Source organism: Manis javanica, chromosome 7 (assembly GCF_040802235.1).
Source record: "Manis javanica isolate MJ-LG chromosome 7, MJ_LKY, whole genome shotgun sequence".
Lineage (NCBI taxonomy): Eukaryota > Metazoa > Chordata > Mammalia > Pholidota > Manidae > Manis > Manis javanica.
The window spans coordinates 95,532,541-95,551,744 of record NC_133162.1 but is presented as its reverse complement, the minus strand read 5'-3'; the positions used below and the strand labels follow the sequence as shown (position 1 = coordinate 95,551,744).

The following is a 19,204-nucleotide window of genomic DNA, read 5'->3' as shown; positions in this document are numbered from 1 at the left end:
TACAGCCAGACATGTTTCAACTCTCAGAGAGTCACTCAGTCCAGAGGAGGAGGGTCAGAGTTTGGGGAGGAAGACGGCAGGCCCCGATCCAGGATGGCAGGCCCTGTGCCAGGGCCGTGAAGGGCCGGCAGGGGTGCAGCTGGGACAACCCCTGTGGCCCAAGATCCTGCATCAGAGTGCCACTCATGCCCAGGGAGGAAGCCTGAGGCCCCAAGGTCTGGCTTGCTGGTGGAGGCCTGGTTACATGGGGTGTGGAGGGCAGCATGGGAGGGGCAGGAGCAGGGGATGGGAGGTCAGGGAGCTCCAAGCTGCTGGGGAGGAAAAGCTTTCAAAACTCCATTGCCCTTCCATGAGCTGTTTAACAAACAGGACATCCTGCAAATGCAGAGAGTGTAAGACCCAATGGCCTTATTCCGGTCTGCGCTTCCCCCCAGTGAGGAGACGAAGGCCACGGCAGATCGATGCAACAAGCAAGAGGTTTATTATTATTCCAGCTAGCTGGGGTCCAAGTGTCTGCCCAACACAGCGGGTTTCAACAAGGACCCCGAGCACTCAAAGCCAAGGGTTTATATAGCATTTTCAAAGCACTTAACTCATAGTAATTTCCCACAGCTATACATTATTCTTGCAAGACATACATTCTGGAGTTAGGCAGGAGCAAGATAAGACCACTCTTCAATTGTCAGGGCGATTCCACACAATAAGCTTGGTATGTAGGATTTACTGACCAAGGCTAGCTGACCAGGGGTCACCACTGCCTGATTCCAGTGCCCATGATTGATTAACTTGTTTTTCAAAGCCTTACCCAGTTCTTGTTTTTAATTTTTAAGTGACACACACTCAGAAAATGGCTTCTTGGCCCTTAAGATGGCTACTCTTATGCTAACCTATTTCTATTCTTACAAGAGAAGGCGGCCTGTGTGCTCTGGGGAGTGCCTGTCCATCCCCATTTCCTCTTAGTGGTCAGGATAAAAATCCCCCATCCCAACCACCCCCAGGACAACAGCCCAGCCCTTCTGAAGGACTATGAAGAGCAAACAGTGTTGCTCCCACAAAATGGCCAGAGTCCAGGAGCTCCTCTGAACTCCTCTTAGTTCTAGGTAAAATGAGATGCCAGCGGCACAAGCAAAGGGCTCAGATCCCCCAGGAACGAAGGTGTGAGCTACCCCACTGGGTGAAGTAACATGGAGAGCTGCTGAGGAGGGAAGCCATCCTGTGAGCTGTTGCAGATAAGACACTGCTATTATTTTCCCTTCCCTGCTGTGTCATATGGATTTGAGTAACTTCCACCCAATTTTAGTTTTCTTTCCTCCCTTTTCCCCCCACCATAATATAAGGCATAATACAGTTCTCAAAGTTTTGGTCACAGGACCCCTTTAACACTCTTAAAAATTATTGAGGACCCCAAGGACCTTGGTTTGTATGACTTATATCTGCATTTACCATGGTAGAAATTAAAGCCAATAACTTTAATATTAATTCATTTAAAAACAATAAATATATTACATGTTAACTTTTTTAAGGAAAAGTAAGCATGTTTCCTAGAGCAACAAAAAAAAAAATCTGGTGAGTAGAAGAGTGGCATTGTTGCCTTTTGCAGACCTTTAATGTCTGGCAGGAGAGAAGGAAGCTGGATTCTCTCTGTGTGTCTGCATTCCATCTGTTGCAGTGTGTTGTCTTCACTGCAGAATATGAAGAGAATTGGCTTCCCTCACCCAGAGGTGTAGTGGGAAAAGAAAGACCACGTGGTCCCCAGGGGGTCCTCGGACTGCACTTTGGAGGCAGATTGTAGTAGTTACCTTTAAGCCACACATTCGACAATGTGTGGAGAGAACCAGGACAGAGCTAGAGGCAAGAGACACCTCTAAATACCCCAGATTAATTGCTGGATGAAGCAATGAATGAAGCAGGGATGAGCCAGTTTCATTGCCCCCTCAAAGCCACTCTGGCACTTTGACCTGGCCCTTCCAGGCTTTAACCAATTGTAGTTCAAGAAGTATGGGAAGTTCAAAGTCTTGTCGATCAGTCTGAGACCATTCCCAAAAGCCAGTCTTCCCACACACCAGGCCACCAGCCACTAAGAACACAGCCTGGGCCACCCTCCTTTTTGGGGCAATGCACAGTAATGAAGCACATGCTAGATGGAGGCACTGCTTCTGAAGGATGAGCAATGGGAAAAGGTGTGTCAGACAGCAAAGGGACTGGAAGTAGCGGACCTCTGTCACTATCTCTGGTTACCCAGCACCTGCGTGCACTTCCTTTTGGGCAAATCCTTTCCGGAATGAGTTCGGGGAGAACCCTGCCTCCTCCTATCAAAGCTGAAGGACCTTATTCTCCCTGCTTCTTCTGTTCTCCAAGGGGCAGAATGAACACAAACCGAGGGTATGCATAGCAAGGTATATGCAGTCATATCCTTCCTCTCGGTTCTGTCATCTTGAGCTAATGGCAGACACAGCTGAGGAATTACTGGCAGCTCCAAGGGTGACACTGGTAGCATTTACTTTTCTGGTGACAGTGTCATGTGGTCAATCAACGGTGGGGCACCAGCTGTAGCATCCTCACCAAATGGTCCCTGAGCTACAACCTTGCCTGGCTTTCTCCACACAACTGCCCTTGATCCCTATGTGCTTGCTGTGCAAGATGCCAGGCTTGCTATCAGTCTGAGCCTCTGCCTGCTCTGACAGTTTCCTGTACTGGAGTCTTCTCTCTCGTTAGCCATCCACAATCCTGGATGGAGAAGGCTGGATGGAGAGCCTGCCTCCCACTTTATCTAGGGTGCTTCTGAGGCCTACCTAGACTCTGCTTCTTCCTCAGTCCAGTGCCTCCTCCAGTGATCTCCCTGTGCTGTTTTGACCTTTCCAGAGCATCCTGCAGAGCCCCACAAGAAGCCTTTGGAGCATAGCACTGCCAGAAAACTGTCCTGTTTGGAGTCTCCAGGGCCTCTTTCTAGTTTACAGAGTGGCCTAAACTCAGGGTCTTCCTCATCTTGCTTCAAGTCCCCTGCCTCCTCAAATAGATTTCCTGCTAATTATTATTACAACATTAAACAACTACCTTTTTGAAATAACAGAATGTTTGTAAAGCAGAGAGGAAAAAATCATTTATGATCTTTTCCTCAAATTTTGTGATTCCTTTTTGATCTTTAGAACTATCTTGCAAAAGCTCTGCAGACTGTCATTGTCCCTGGGGGGTGTACTGGCCCACTGAGATCAGGCTTGGCCTTCTGCTTTGGCCCACAGAATGGGTATACTTGACATACTTCACCCATGAGTGGGGATTATATTGTGCTTGCAGGGTTTGGCTTGGCTTTGTGTGCTTCTGCCATGATAGGACATACCCCAGGGAATGCTACTCCTTCACCTGGGATCAAGAATAGAGAAGGGATGTGTGTGAAGACCTGGATCAAACCCAATGCCTGCCAACTTGTAAGCCTGAAAGGGGGAATTTGCAATTACCAACCATGGAGGGTTTTGAGTTAGTTTTGCAGGAAAAGCTGACATACCATCTTACAGGAAAAACTAAGTACACAATTTGATACATGCTAAATATTGTGGAGAGCCAGAGTTTCATGGTAATTAGGTAAATCCTCAGGTACAGCTCAGCCCAACTTTTACAGACTAACTTTCCACAGCCTGTGACTCCAAGTTTTTATCTGAAGTTTTTGAGGTGGAAATGAATCTGACACCTATTGGCCCCCATGGGTGAGGAGGCTTGTAATCACTTCCACACACAGGCACTCCAGTACTAGGCTTTGGAGGAGTAGAGGGCATAAGATGGATTGGGTGTGGGCAGGAACTCCAAAGTTAGAAGGAATCCCACCAAGGTGCCAAGAAGCTCCAAGCCTGAAACTACAGCCAGGAGGGGCTGGTGAACCCAGTTGCCCCCAAACCTACTCCTCTACTCCTAAACCTTACTAATATTCCTATCAATGTTGTTTGAGATGTATCTGGAGGTGGAGGGGCAATCAGGAGCATGGGGCTCCTGAAAGTAAGGGTGGGCATGAAGTTGTACGTGAAGGTCACTCCGATGCCAGTAGCATCCTTCCATGTATTTTGCACACCCTGCTTGTTCCCTCCCACAGGTAGAATGCTATCTTCTTACTGTCACTTTTAACTTTATACTTTGTGCTTGTGGGGTGGGGCCACATTTGAATGGCTCTCTACTGTATCCCCACTGTCTAGCCCCATGTCTGGCTCAGAGTAGGTCCTCAATACACATTTTTTGAGAAAATGAATGAATAAATCCTTATGAAATTTTACATCCACTGCTGCTCAGAGCTGCTTCCTATATTTGAATGGCTAGTGGGAACATGTACATTGTGTGTGTGTGTGTGTTTGTGTGAGCTCTGCCCCATATTAGCTAAACTGTGCTGTAGCATCCTCAGGCTTTCAGACACTAGGTTCCAAGGACTAGCATTTGTTCCTAGCATTCCCCTTTGCCAGGTAAATTATTTACTAATTCATATGGAGCCTGACTGGGATCACTTTTACCAAGTTGCTAATAATACAGATTCCAGAGAAGAAAAGAAGGTGGCATGAGAAGGCAGAAACCTCCCAAAACCATATATATAATACGAAAATACAGGAAATACAAATAAGCTTGAAAGAGTGACCAGAAAGAAGACAGTGACAGACTGCCTACATCTGGGGAAAAGAGAATAATACCTCATGGAAAAGAATAAAGTAGCAAAGCCATGATCCAGTGAAACCCAAGACCTCCCTCCACCCCAGATCACAGGTGGAAGAGAAATGGAGCAGGGAGGGAGTAGAAGCCAAGAAATGCTGAACACCAGCCCTGGAGATCTGCTCCAAGAGCACGAATCCACATTACATGGTGCTCTGGAGATTAGTGGGGTTGGAAAGCAGACAGGCAGAATACTCGGAAAGACTGAGATTTCAGCCACTTGTGGAGAACAGGTACCCACAACCAGCTGCCCTGGATAAACGAAAGGTGGGCAAGGGTTGCTAACGGGGCAAGGATTACAGAGAACTGGCTGCTCAGGAGAAAGGACAGGTGGACAAAATCGTCCTGGCACAGTTAGCCCAGGAGGTTGGGAACTTTCAGGAGCTTCAGGCGATCCATCCCCCTGGCTGGCAATGCAGACTGAGGGTCCCCACTGTGATACACAGCCTGCTGCTCCTTCCTCCCGACTAACACTGGTTTTCAATCCTGCTGCCCCCACCATTGTGCCAGGCCAGCTGGAAGGTGGCCCCACCCACAGTAGATACAGGGCCATAATGCAGAGGCTCCTCCCTGCATGCTAAGTTCATGGGCCCTGGCAGTGGAGGCAGGCATTATAGCCCGGAAGCAGGAAAGAGCTTGTACCTCCTGGCAGGCATTGGGTGCTGCTCGCCTGCGACCCCCAACCATGGCTCCAGGTGCTACGCAGCTCCAGAGAGTAGAGCTTCTGGCACTAGAGGGCGCCAGCTACACGAAGTTATTCCATAGTAATCATTAGAAATATGAAATGGCAAAAGAACCTGATACAAAACAAAATCCCTCAAAGACCAGAAAGAGGGCTAAGTGAAACTGAAAATACCAATCATCTTGATAAACACTTCAAAATAAAAATCATAAACATGCTCACAGAGGTAAAGAAAAATATTCAAGATCTCAGAGAGGACTTCAAGAAAGAGAGAAACTTTGAAAAATACAGTATCTGATATGAAACATATAATGGAAGGGTTTAAAAGTAGATTAGACAAGGTAGAGGAGATGGTAAATGAAATATAAATTAGAGAACAGGAATATAAAGAAGCTGAGGCACAGAGAGAAAAAAGGATCTCTAGGAATGAAAAAAATAAGAGCACTAAGTGACCAATTCAAATGGGACAATATTCGCATTATAGGTGTATCAGAAAAATAATAGAGAGAAAAAGGGATAGAAAGTGTCTTTGAGGAAATAATTGCTGAAAACTTCTCCAATCTGGGGAAAGAAAGTCTCTTAGGCCATGGAAGTGCACAGATCTCCCAATACAGGGACCCAAGGAAGATAACATGAAGAGGTACATAATAATTAAAATGGCAAAGATCAAGGACAAGGACAGAATATTAAAAGCAGCCAGAGAGAGAAAAAAGTTCACATACAAAGGAAAACACATCAGGCCATTATCAGACTTCTCAGCAGAAACCTTATGGACCAGAAGACAGTAGCATGCTGTATTTAATACAATGAAACAGACGGGCCTTGGACCAAGAATACTCTATCTGACAAGATTATTATTTACATTTGAAGCAGAGATTAAACAATTTCCAGATGAGCAAAAGTTGAGGGAATTTGCCTCCCACAAACGGTCTCTACAGTGTATTTTGTAGGAACTGCTATAGATGGAAGTGCTCCTTAGGCTAAATAGTTGTCCCCAGAGAAAATAAAACCACAATAAAGGAAGTAGACAAATTAATAAGCACAGGCAAAAGTAAATCAACTACCAACAAAGTCAGTCAAAGGATAAACAAAGAATACAGAATATGACACCTAATATTTAAACAGTGGAGGAAGAAGAAAAAGAAGGGAGAAAAAAAAGAACCTTTACATTGTGTTTGAAACAAGTGTATTAAGCGAGTTAAGTTAGACTGTTAGATAGTAAAGAAGCTGCCCTTGAACCTTTGGTAAACACAAAACTAAAGCTTGCAATGGCAATAAGTACATATCTATTGATAATCACCCTAAAAGTAAATAGTAAATGGACTGAATGCACCAATCAAAAGACAGAGAATTACAGAATGGATAAGAAAGCAAGACCCATCCATCTATATGCTGCCTACAAGAGACTCACTTCAAACCCAAAGACATACATACACAGACTAAAAGACTAAAAGTGAAGGGATGGAAAAGATATTTCATGCAAATAATAGGGTGAAAAAAGCAGGAGTTGCAGTATTTGTATCAGACAAAATAGACTTCAAAACAAAGAAAGTAACAAAAGACAAAGAAGGACATTACATAATGATAAAGGGGTCGGTCCAACAAGAGGATATAACCATTATAAATATCTATGCAACCAACACAGGAGCACCGACATATGTAAAACAAATACTAACAGAATTAAAGGGGAAGTAAAATGCAATGCATTCATTTTAGGAGACATACCACTCACTCCAAAGGACAGATCAACCAGACAAAAAATAAGTAAGGAAACAGAGGCATTGAACAACACATTAGAACCGATGGACCTAATAGACATCTATAGAACCCTCCACCCAAAAGCAGCAGGATACACATTCTTCTCAACTGCACATGAAACACTTTGAACAATAGATCATATACTAGGCCAAAAAAGAGCCTCAGTAAATTTTAAAAGATTGAAATTGTACCAATCAGTTTCTCAGACCACAAAGGTATGAAAATAGAAATAAACTACGCAAAGAAAACAAAAAAGCTCACCAACACAAGGAGGCTTAACAACATGCTCCTAAATAACCAATGGATCAACAGCCAAATAAAAACAGAGATCAAGCAATATATGGAGACAAATGCCAACAATAACTCAACACTGCAAAATCTGCGGGATACAGTGAAGGCTGTTCTAAGAGGGAAGTATATTGCAATACAGGTTTACCTCAGGAAAGAAGAACAATCCCATATGAACAGTCTAAACTCACCATTAATGAAACTTGAAAAAGAAAAACAAATGAGGCCCAAAGTCAGTAGAAGGAGGAACATAATAAAGATTACAGCAGAAATAAATAAAATTGAGATGAATAAAATAATAGTATCAATGAAAGCAGGAGCTGGTTCTTTGAGAAAATAAACAAAATAGATAACCCCTTAGCCAGACTTATCAAGAAAAGAGTCTATACACATAAACAGAATCAGAAATGAGAACAGAAAAATCACTACGGACAGCACAGAAATACAAATAATTATTAGAGAATACAATAAAAAATTATTTGCTAACAAACTGGATAACCTAGAAGAAAAAGACAACTTTCTGGAAAAACACAACCTTCTAAGGCTGACCCAGAAAGAAACAGAAAAATCTGAACAGATTACTAGCAATGAAATTGAATTAGTAATAAAAAAATTACCTAAGAACAAAATCCCAAACCAGATGGCTTCACTGTTAAATTTTATCAGACATTTAGTGCAGACCTAATACTCATCCTCCTTAAAGTTTTCCAAAAAGTAGAAGAGAGAATACTTCCAAACTCATTTTATGAGGCCAGCAACACCCTAATACCAAAACCAGGCAAAGACACCACAAAAAAAGAAAATTACAGACCAGTATCCCTGATAACATAAATGCAAAAATACTCAACAAAACAGAAGCAAACCGAATTAAAAAATACATCAAAAAGATCATCATGATCAAGTAGGATTTATTCCTGGGACACAAAGATGGTACAATATTCAAAAACCCATCAACATCTTCCACCACATCAACAAAAAGGACAAAAATCAGATGATCATCTCCATAGATGATGAAAAAGCATTTGACAAAATTCAACATCCATTTGTGATAAAAACTCTCAACAAAATGGGTATAGAGGGCAAGTACCTCAACATAATAAAGGCCATATACAACGAACACACAGCCAACATCATATTTAACAGCAAAAAGTTGAAAGCTTTTCCTTTAAGATTGTGGACAAAACAAGGATGTCCACTCTCCTCACTTTTATTCAACATAGTACTGGAGGTCCTAGCCACGGCATCAGACAACACAAGGAAATAAAAGGCATCTGGGTTGGTAAGGAAGAAGTTAAACTGTCACTGTTTGCAGATGACATGATATCATACATAACAAACCCTAAATAATCTACCCCAAAACTACTAGAACTAATAATTCAATTCAGCAAATTTGCAGGATACAAAATTAACATACAGAAAAGCTGTTGTAGTCCTATATACTAACGATGAACTAGCAGAAACAGAAATCAGGAAAAATTCTATTTACAATTCCATCAAAAAGAATAAAATACCTAGGAATAAACCTAACCAAGGTGGTGAAAGACCTATACCCTGAAAACTACAAGACACTCATGAGAGAAATTAAAGAAGACACCAATAAATGAAAAAACATCCTGTGTTCATGGATAAGAAGAATTAATATTGTCAAAATGGCCATCCTGCCTAAAGCAATCCCTATCAAAATACTGACAGTATTCTTCAATGAACTAGAGCAAATAGTTCTAAAATTCATATGAAATGACAGAAGATCCCAAATAGCGAAAGCAATCCTGAGAAGGAAGAATAAAGCTGGGGTGGTTATGTCCCCCAACTTTAAGCTCTCCTACAAAGCCACAGTAATCACAACAATTTGGTACTGGTATAAGAAGAGACCCACAGATAACTGGAACAGAATAGATAGCCCAGATATAAAGCCAAGCATATACGATCAATTAATATACAATAAAGAAGCCATGAATATACAATGGGGAAATAACAGCCTCTTCAACAACTGGTGTCGGTAAAATGGGACAGCTATATGTAACAGGACAGCTACATGTAAGAGAATGAAACTGGATTATTGTCTAACTCCATACACAAAAGTAAACTTGAAGTGGATCAAAGACCTGAATGTAAGTCATGAAACCATAAAACTTAGAAGAAAACACAGGCAAAAATTTCTTGAATATAAAGATGGGTAACTTTTTCACATCTCCTCTGGCTAGGGAAACAAAAGCAAAAATGAACAAATTGGACTGCATCAAACTAAAAAGCTTCTGTACAGCAAAGAACACCATCAGTAGAACAAAAAGGCATCCTACAGTATGGGAGAATATATTTGTAAACGACATATCTGACAAGGGGTTAACATCCAAAATATATAAAGAACTCACATGCCTCAACACCCAAAAAGCAAATAACCCAATTAAAAAATGGGTGGAGGATCTGAACAGACACTTCTCAAAGAAATTCAGATGGCCAACAGGCACATGAAAAGATGCTCCACATCGCTAATCACCAGAGAAATGCAAATTAAAACCACAATGAGATACCACCTCTCACCAATTAGGATTGCCACCATTGAAAATACAAGGAACAAATGCTGGCGAGGATGTGGAGAAAGGGGAACCCTCCTACACTGCTGGTGGGAATGTAAATTAGTTCAACCACGGTGGAAAGCAATACGGAGGTTCCTCAAGAAACTGAAAGTAGAAATACTATTTGACCCCAGAATTCCACTCCTAGTAATTTACCTGAAGAAAACAATATCCCAGACTAAAAATGACATATGTATCCCTATGTTCACTGCAGCATTATTTATAATAGCCAAGAAATGGAAGCAACCTAAGTATCCATCAGTAGATGAATGGATAAAGATGTGGTACATATACACAATGGAATACTATTCAGCCATAAGAAGAAAACAAATCCTAGCATTTGCAACAACATGGATGGACCTAGAGGGTATTATCCTCAGTGAAATAAGCCAGGAGGAGAAAGACAAGTACCAAATTATTTCACACATTTGTGAAGTATAACGACAAAGCAAAACTGAAGGAACAAAAAAGCAGCTGACTCATAGACTCCAAGAAGGGACTAGTGGTTACCAAAGGGGAGGATGGGTGGGTGGGAGGGAGAAGGGGATTAAGGGACATTATGATTAGCACACATAATGTAGGGGAGTCACAGGGAAGACAGTATAGTACAGAAAAGGCAAGTAGTGACTCTATAGCATCTTACTACGCTGATGGACAGTGACTGCAAAGGGGTGTGTGTGGGGGTGACTCTAATATGGGTGAATGCAGTAACCACCGTTGCTCATGTGAAACCTTCGAAAGATTGTGTGTCAATGATACCTTAATAAAAAAATAATAAAGTAAAAAAAAAAAGGATTCCTTCCAGCCTTTTCCCCAGTAATATCTCTATACCTTTTTATTTTAACCTTCTTTTCAATGTTATTTATTTGTTCTCAGTCAGAAGAACATCACTCTCCCAGGATCAGGGTTTTGCCCTTCTGATTCTATGGTGTACCACCAGTACTTAAAGAAACATTGCAGTTATTTTAAAAACTGCCTGACCTATTATTTCCCTGTTGCTGATAGATCAAAAAGTGTCATCCTTAAAATAATACCTGATCCTATTAGTTGTTTTTGCTTAAGACCACTCTCTCCAGTTTTCCAATGACAAGTAATACTTTATATTGTAGACCACTAATATTCTAAGATTTTAAAATATGCACAAATAACTTATTGTTTATTGTGGTTCTTCCTGAAGAGATGGTACTACCTGTGTGGGAAAACTCAAGGTACCAAATAAGTGTCACTTTATGGCCTGGTACTACACTGGAACATATCACCTGTTCCCACAGGATGGTGGCTCTTCCCTGTACTAAGAGAGGCCTTAAAACTGTACAGACTGAGTCACCTAACACCTGAATATTAAGATCCATGGGATTTTCATTCCCTATACTCATGACTAGTACTGTGATAAGATTCCACACTGGGTAAAATACTAATGTTTAAAGCAATCTTTAAGGATATCTGCAATAAACACTTATCTTCACATATAAACTTAAAAAATACTTTAACATAATACATTGTGCTGCACAGAACTGGAATTCAACATAATATATTACACTGCTAAAATATTCATATAAATATCATATATGTATGGATTCAGGGCATTAGAAAAATTCACCTATTAGGATATTAAAGACCAATATCAGCAAAGCTCAAAGAGAACACTGTTTTAACACTAGGAACACTAACAATAATAACTATGAGGCTTATAAACAAGTGGGAAAGAGAATTGTTTGCATTGCTATTGATTATGTCACAACAGGCACAATCTGAAATACAATTTTAGACTAGCAGTGTATAAAAATAATATTTTCAACAATACCTTTGATAGGTACAGTACACATAAAAATACCGAGCTGCATTGGCTATTCCATTTAAGGACCTACTAAAGCAATTTAACTTACTGCTCCCAAGTTAGCTCCTTAAGCACCAAACCAGAAAGCTCTCTCACACATGTATACACACCACTTACAAACACAGCCAGAAAGTAAAATAACCTCCTATATCTGTAGTATATCCTGATGAGTCACTGACAGGCATCAGTCCTCAACAAGCATGAGATGATGGTGTCTGAAGCCTGTCTTCAATTTCAGGTCTGGGATGGATGAACAAAGAGGCAAAAGTAAGGTGGATTTTGTGTTTGTGAATGGTTTCTATTCCATTGATGCTGCTCTCTAGAAAAGGAACTTAATCTGGCATATCAATATTTAACTCGGGAGGTGGGGGAACATATTTTCCAGGGCTCTGGGTTATAACTACCCTGGCCTTTTTTCCAAAAATTGGAGCGATTTTAGGAGCATCTGGAATGGATGTTTCTTCAGCATCTTCGCTATCTTCATGATGTAGATCATATGAAATGTTCCCATATTCCCTTAAAAATGGGAAAATTTCCAGCACAAACTGACAGAAATCTCTGCGAATACCAAACCACCAGTGGTTGCCCCCTTTTCGCCTAAATGTTGTAGCCATTAAAGTTAGTAATGAAAGCCAAAGGGGGGCAAATATGGAGATGTAAGAGAATGTATTGTGGCCATCCAATCTGTGAACCAGTAGAACCTCAAAAGTGAGAAGGGGCACCACAATTGCTATCCAGCTGACGGCCATGGTCACGTGTGTTCTTCGCTGTTCTGCAGCCACATCCAAGGCCCGCAGGCACAGGAGCGACCAGACGATGTAATAGAGGACAACCAAGCAGAGGAACGACATGAGGATCCAGAGGGGCACGAACACCACCAGCCATGGCCAGCGGATGATCCTGTCCAGCCTCAGAGCGATGAAGATGAACTGCAGGATGTTGACAGAACACAGGATCTCCAGCTCGAGAGACCTATCGTGTCGGAAGCCCCAGACGCAGGCGGCCACGGACACTGGGGACACGAAGAAGAGCGGCATGAACACCAGCAGCCAGAAGTGGGTCCCCCTCTCCATCCTGTCGCAGACCAGGACTTCGAACATGAGCAGCAGCAGGTGGATGCCCACTGCGATCAACATGGCTTTGAACTCCACGCAGGCCTCCCCTTCGGCGCGATAGCGAGGGTTGCGGGCCCAAACGCTGGCGCCCACCGAGGCGCCCGCGATGACCAAGAGCTTCCACAGCCATATGGGAGCGAAGACCGCCCAGTAGCTCCAGTGAATGACGCCGTCCAGGCGGAGGGGCAGCAATACGGCGAAGAGCAGCAGGCAGGCATAGATGAGGAACTTACTAGGGTTGAAGTCCTGGAACAAGCTTCTGGGGTTCATGGCGAAGCCGCGTCTCAGTCCCTCTTAGCGGGCACCGCGTCTCCGTCGCTGCCGGGCCTAGCCTGCGGCGGCTCCAGCTGAGAAGCGGCCGGGGCCGCGGGGAGGTGGTTAGGCCCACGGCGCCGAGAAGTCAAAACACGTGCGTGCGGGGTCACGTGGCCAGGCCGGAAGTGCGGTGGGGCGTGGGGCGCGCCCCCGCGCTCTCCCAGCGGCCCAGGCGGCGGGGCGTCTCGGCGCCGGGCGCTACCGCAGCCCCACCACCGCCCTCTTTCAGTCCGTACCCATTTGGAAAGCAGCTACTGCGCGTAGCATCGGGGCGGGCGGGCGAGCGGCTCGGGCCCTAGTCCTGACGAGGAGCGAACTCCGACAGCCAGTCGGTAGCGAGCGGACCGTAGCTTCCGGCGGGCGCTTCCTGGCGGCGCCTGGGGCTCGGAGGCGGGCGTGAGCTCACATCCTCCCGGCCAGCCCAGGGGCGGGGCCGCTCGCGTTCCCTGTACCCCTCTGCCTCGGCTTTGGGGCGCGGGCACCCACCGTGAGGCTCCGGCTCCGGGAGCGCGGATCCGAAAACGACCTGGGCACGAGCGAAAGCGGGTGGTGGCCGGGTGTGGGAGTTTGTGAGCGAGGGAGTGGGTGCCGGTAGCTATGAATGCACAGGGCAGGTGTGCGAGTGTGTATGTGCGCGCGCCAGTGAGGCGGTGGGTTGGTCCCAATGCCGAGGAGGGAGGGAATGAATGCCTTCGGTAGGGTAGCGGGACTTGACCAGGAACAAATAGCTTCCAGGGCTGGACTCCACCCGGCGGGGCAACGGATAGTTAACTCTCAGGCTACCTGTGAAATGGCCGAGGCCGAGTGCCGAAGCGGCAGCGGTGGTCTTACACCTGCGCCTTTTCCCCGAGAGGTGGAGCGCAGGTACTGGGGAGGGTTTTAGACCTCGCAGAACTCCAGTGTTCTGCGGAGCAGGCGATGAAACTGGACCCAGAAAGCAGGTGCTTCCCGGTTCAGGTAACCGAGCAGGTTAGGAGCAGAATGGAGACTCAGATTCAGGGCTCTTGACTTTAAGTCCGTAATCCTCATTTTGATTTACTTGGCTCTGCCTAAATCTGATTTTCACAGAACAATGTTGGGAAAAGGGCCAGAAGTGAAGAAATTTCGGTTCTAGTCCAGGCCCTAAAAATCCATCACGTGAGAAACCTAGCCAGATTCGTTACTTCTGTCTCGGCCTCGGTTTCCTGGGCTATTAAGTTGGGGCCTGACCTGAGTGGGCTCCAGGGGCCAGCAGAGCTGCAGCAGGTCTGTGATTCGGAGCACGCCCCTACCCTCTTTCGCCAGCTGGGCAGACCCTGGAAGACTTCTCCCTCATTCTCCAGTCTTCCTGTGCTCAGCAGATCCCTGGATCCTTGTCCTTCCTGCCTCTCAGTCCCCACCCGTCCCCCGCAGTCCAGTTCCCTGCAGCAGCTTTGGAATGCCCACACTCAAGTACTGGGCTCTGAGGGAGGAGGCCATCTGAGGAACACATCTGGTGTCAGTCTCCATGGGATATCAAGGAAAAGCTTCCTGAGAGAGAAGTGGGGGTCGCGGTCCAGACCCAGGAGATGGCTTTTCCAGGTCAGCGTTACCAGGACATTCCCGGAGCTTGGTGTAGGGTGGATAGTACCAGCCCTCAGAGATCTCCCAGCAACTTTGCTAACTCCCACCTCAGCCGGGGCTGTTGGGTAGTCCTGGGGGAGGGACTGTCAGCTGAGTGGCTCCTACCAGGCCTCAGGGTTCTGCCCTAACCCCTGATGTCATAGATGTGTCTTCTGGGCCCCTTGCTTCTGAAGAACATTTTGGGAGTCATTGTGGGGAGAATGTTAGCTAAGAGGTGCTCTAGCCTTTCTCTGTCAACTTTTTCCTTCTATCCAGAGTTGCTCTCTGTTTTGTGTATTGATTTTTCTTTTACTGTTTCAAGAGGGATTTGTGAGCTAAAGTTTAAAATTCAAAACCCTGTACCAGTCGAACTATAAAATGGGATAATAAACATGGATTATTTTGAGGATTAGATAAATCAATATGTGGAAATTACTTTGCATTTAAAGAAATGTGAGCTATGAATATTACTACATTGGGGAAAGTAAAGCCTGAGGACAGGAGGAGTCTGCCAGCAGCTCTGCAGGGAGGCAGTGGCAGAGTCAGGTCCCCTGGACTGCTGGGACAGTCAGGAATCCTTACCCCCCCACTCAACCCCTTCTCCCTGTAGCAGGATGACCTCAGGGCCTCTGCTGTCAGCTTTGTGGCAAAGACTGGAGTTCGGAGAGTATTTTCCCATCTCTAGAGCTCCTCATTGAAGACAAGCACATGCTTCTCCTCAGCTGGGAAGGAGGCTCTTGAGGTGGTCTGCCCTGGTGTGGTGTACCCCTGCTGCCCCACTCTGGAGGGAGGTCAGATCCTGAAGCCAGGTTTATGCCAAAGCCCCAGGTAGAAGGCTGCTGTCTGTTGTCCCCTCACCTGGCTTTGCCAGGCCCCCAAATCTGTACCCCCACTTCTGTGCATTGATCACCATTCCTTCGCTGTGGTCAGTTTCTCAGGGACCTTCCCTTGCCTTTATATTTACTTTTAAAGCTAACATGGACTATTAGCTATGTGCTAGGTGCCATAGCTATGAGGCTAGTACACAAGCCAAAGCATAAATTCATTCATTTAGAGATGGTGTGTGGGGATATGGGTGCTCTAGTCCACCAACACAGGCCTGCCTGTTCCAAGTCTGGGTGCACTGACATGTGTCCCCATGCCTGCTTAGCATCCTCCCTCCCAACTCCCCTTCTGGCCTGGGAGGCCCTCCTGAGCTTGCCCTGGCCCACCTGCTGGCCAAGTACCTTTCCTGTGATCTGCTAATCTGCTGTCCTTCCCCGCAGTGGGCCATGCATGATCTCTGTGTTCTAAGACCCTGCTGTTCCCTCAGGCAGCCCACCTCCACATAGCTTCTTTCCTCCCTGGACCACCAAGACCCAAGACAACACTTCAGGCCCTGGGAAACCTTGACCCCTGGTGGACTAGTGACCCTTCTCTTTCCCACAGCATTAGGGGCTTTGTTTCTATCACAGGACTCATTTCCCTAGGTTGAGTCACTGTTCAGCCATCTTTCTCCCCATGAGATTTGAGTTCTGGACACCCAGCCAACACTTTCATCATAGCAAGTGCTGGAGAAACATTGGCTGAGTGAATTAATTTGGCCATACTCATGACTGCAACGCTCCTGTCCCAAATCCAGTGGTTCCCTCCATTCCTCCCTCTGAGCAGTGTGGAACCAACTGCTGAACCCAGCCCTCTCACTGTCAGCATCCACTCCCCAGCCAGGATGATCTGTCTACAGATAGCTTATGTATTGGTTATTAGTTTCCAATTGCTGCTGTAACAAATTGCCACAAACTTGGCAGCCCAAAGTGATGCCAATTATCTCAGTTTCTGTAAATCAGAAGTCTGGGCATAGGGTGGTTCAGCAGATCTCTGCTTGAGGCCAAAATCAAGGTGTCCACAGGGTTGTATTCCTTGATGGAACTTAGTGGTGAATCAGCTTCCAAGTTCATTGAGCTTGTTTGTTGAGTTCATTTTCATGGTGGAGGACTGAGGTTTCCCATTTCCTTGCTAGCTGTTGGCCAGGGGTCATTCTTGGCCACCTACCTTTTCTGGTTTGTGGGTCCTTTCAAAGCCACCAACTGTGAGTCGAGTTCTCATGCTTTCGAATTTCTCTGACTGATGCTTCTGCTGCATCTCTTCTGTCTTTTCTGTTTTTAAGAGCTCATGTGATTACATTGGGCCCAGCCAGATAATCCAGGATAATGTCTCTATTTTAAGGTCAGCCTATTAGCAACCTTATTCCATCTGCAAAGTCCTTTCACAACAGGACCTGAATTATTGTTTGAGTAACTAGGGGACAGGTAGGAATGCTGTACCAGCTTGGCTCTTCATACAGCGAGAAAGGAGATAGCCTGCCCCATGAAGGCTCTGGGAGAGCCGGGGTTTCCAAAAGAGCCCTTGCCAGAGTGCTTTCCCAATACAGAACAGGGTGACAGTGCTGTACTCCCAGATTGCACTTGGTGATCCCCAGTAGGCTCCCCTGGCTAGTCCCCTGAGCAGCTGGAACCTGATCATGAGTCAGGATTGAGTGGCCTTTCTCTAGCCTGGCCTCCCTACTGTCCCAGGGCTCACACCCAAAGTGGCATGACTCTGCCCATCTGGTTGTCCCAGGAGCACTGGGACTGTTGCAAGGGTGGGGCCCTGTTTTCCATCTCTGCATCCGCAATTTCTAGCACAGGCCTATCTGTAGCAAATGTTTCCAGGAAAGCACAGGGAGGCAGGAAGGTCTGCGCTGATGTGGCTGGCATCTTTCCCGGCTCTGAGAAGTGGAGCAAGGTCAGCTTTGTGAGACAAAGTAGCTTGTTCAAAGCCAAGAGTTCACAGGCTTGCAGGGAGGTGGTGCTGGCAATCCAGAGGGCCTCCTGGAGCTGGCCCTGAACCTAGTATTTCAAAGTGCAGTGTCATCTGAAGGGGCTGTGGTGGCAGGGGCTCAAGTCATTTCACAGTTAGTGAAACTGACACCCAACACCCCAACCATGATTCTCTGCTAAACTGGCAGCTGCAGGCTTTCTACTGAGCCCTGCTATTGTTCCGGCTGGTATTCTAGCCCTGTTCATCAGCCCGTTCCACTGAGCAAGGCCCCACTGAAGAGCCAGACTCAAGTTGGGACCCCTTAGCAGCTATTTTTTAATTCATGTATTCATTTAACAAATGTGCGTCAAGCATCTGCCCTGTGACCGGGGCCCTGTCCTGACAGGATGCAGTAGTGATGAGTTACTAGAGCTTTTCCTGTGCTGGCCCCTCATTTCCAGTGTCACCTCCTCCAAGCTGTCCTCCCTGACCATCCCCCTAAAGTCATACCCCCACCTATTTACATCATCCTGTTGCATTTCTCCTGCTTCCTAAATGGCCACTAAAGGCATGCTCACTTTAAGAAAATCTGGTAAATGCAGCCATTTGAAGAAAAATAAAAAGCTCTAGTTTTACCACCTACAGAAAATCACTGTTAACATTTTAGTGTATTCTCTTCCAGTTGGCTGTCTCTGCAAAGACATATCATTGTCCACATACCATTTTATTTTGGTATTTTGCTTAACATTAATTCTAAGACTCATTTGCTTTCACATTTTAACCCCTTAGGATCTTATACACACCACTGATGGTGCTTCAGCCTGTGTTCATAGTCATCTCTTCCAAAGGGTGCTATTTGCTTCTGATAATCACCTTGGGGCCCTGCCAACCTGGGAGGACTTTAGATTAAATTTAAGTTAAATTCAGTTACAGCATTTGCTTGTGGTGTTGCAGGCCAGGACTATAGTGCATCTGGAGGCACCAGTCTGTGGGAGCATGGGCTTGTTCACATCTGCAGGGGTGATTTTCTCCTCTCCTTGCACCCAGGGCCAAGGCTAAGACACAATTTCTTCCTGACTGGGCTGTTTATCACCCACCTTACTCAGATGCCTAAGCTGTGCTTAGAAGACTTATTAACCCATCCTGGGTATTTTTTCTCCCTTGTGGCACATGAAATAGTGGCATGTCTCATAATCGGTGCTGCCTTAAATATGATGAAATACCAGAAATAGAAACATTTCTCAGATTACTACAGTAAATAAGTGTAAGCGTCTTTTAAATGACTACACAGTACATCACAGAGTTGTCCAAAATGGTGTTTCTCCCCCACAAGGGTGTTATTTCTGTTCTTTTCAGAGCTGAAGGGCACTGTGGTCTTTCTCCACACAGCTTTTCTAATTCAGATGATTTCTTTAGGGTAATTTCCAGAAATCAAATTGCCGTGTTAAAGGAATGAATATTCTAAGGAACCTTAGTACATAAAGCTTAATATTTTTAGAGATCGATTTTCATGTTCTTTTTTCTGTGCCATCTTTGCAGAAACAGAGTTGGTGCCATAAGTTGGATTGTGAATCTCCCTCTACTGATGGCA

The 19,204-nt window shown here is 45.3% G+C and overlaps 1 protein-coding gene across 1 annotated transcript; it reads right to left on the bottom strand.

The window, feature by feature from the left end:
• Nucleotides 1-458: 458 nt before the first annotated feature.
• On the bottom strand, nt 459-14,891 carry TMEM185B (transmembrane protein 185B). The gene has a single exon (XM_073241310.1). The coding sequence runs from the start codon at nt 13,207-13,209 to the stop codon at nt 12,157-12,159; it is 1,053 nt and encodes a 350-aa protein (XP_073097411.1). The 5' UTR covers nt 13,210-14,891; the 3' UTR covers nt 459-12,156.
• Nucleotides 14,892-19,204: the final 4,313 nt, after the last annotated feature.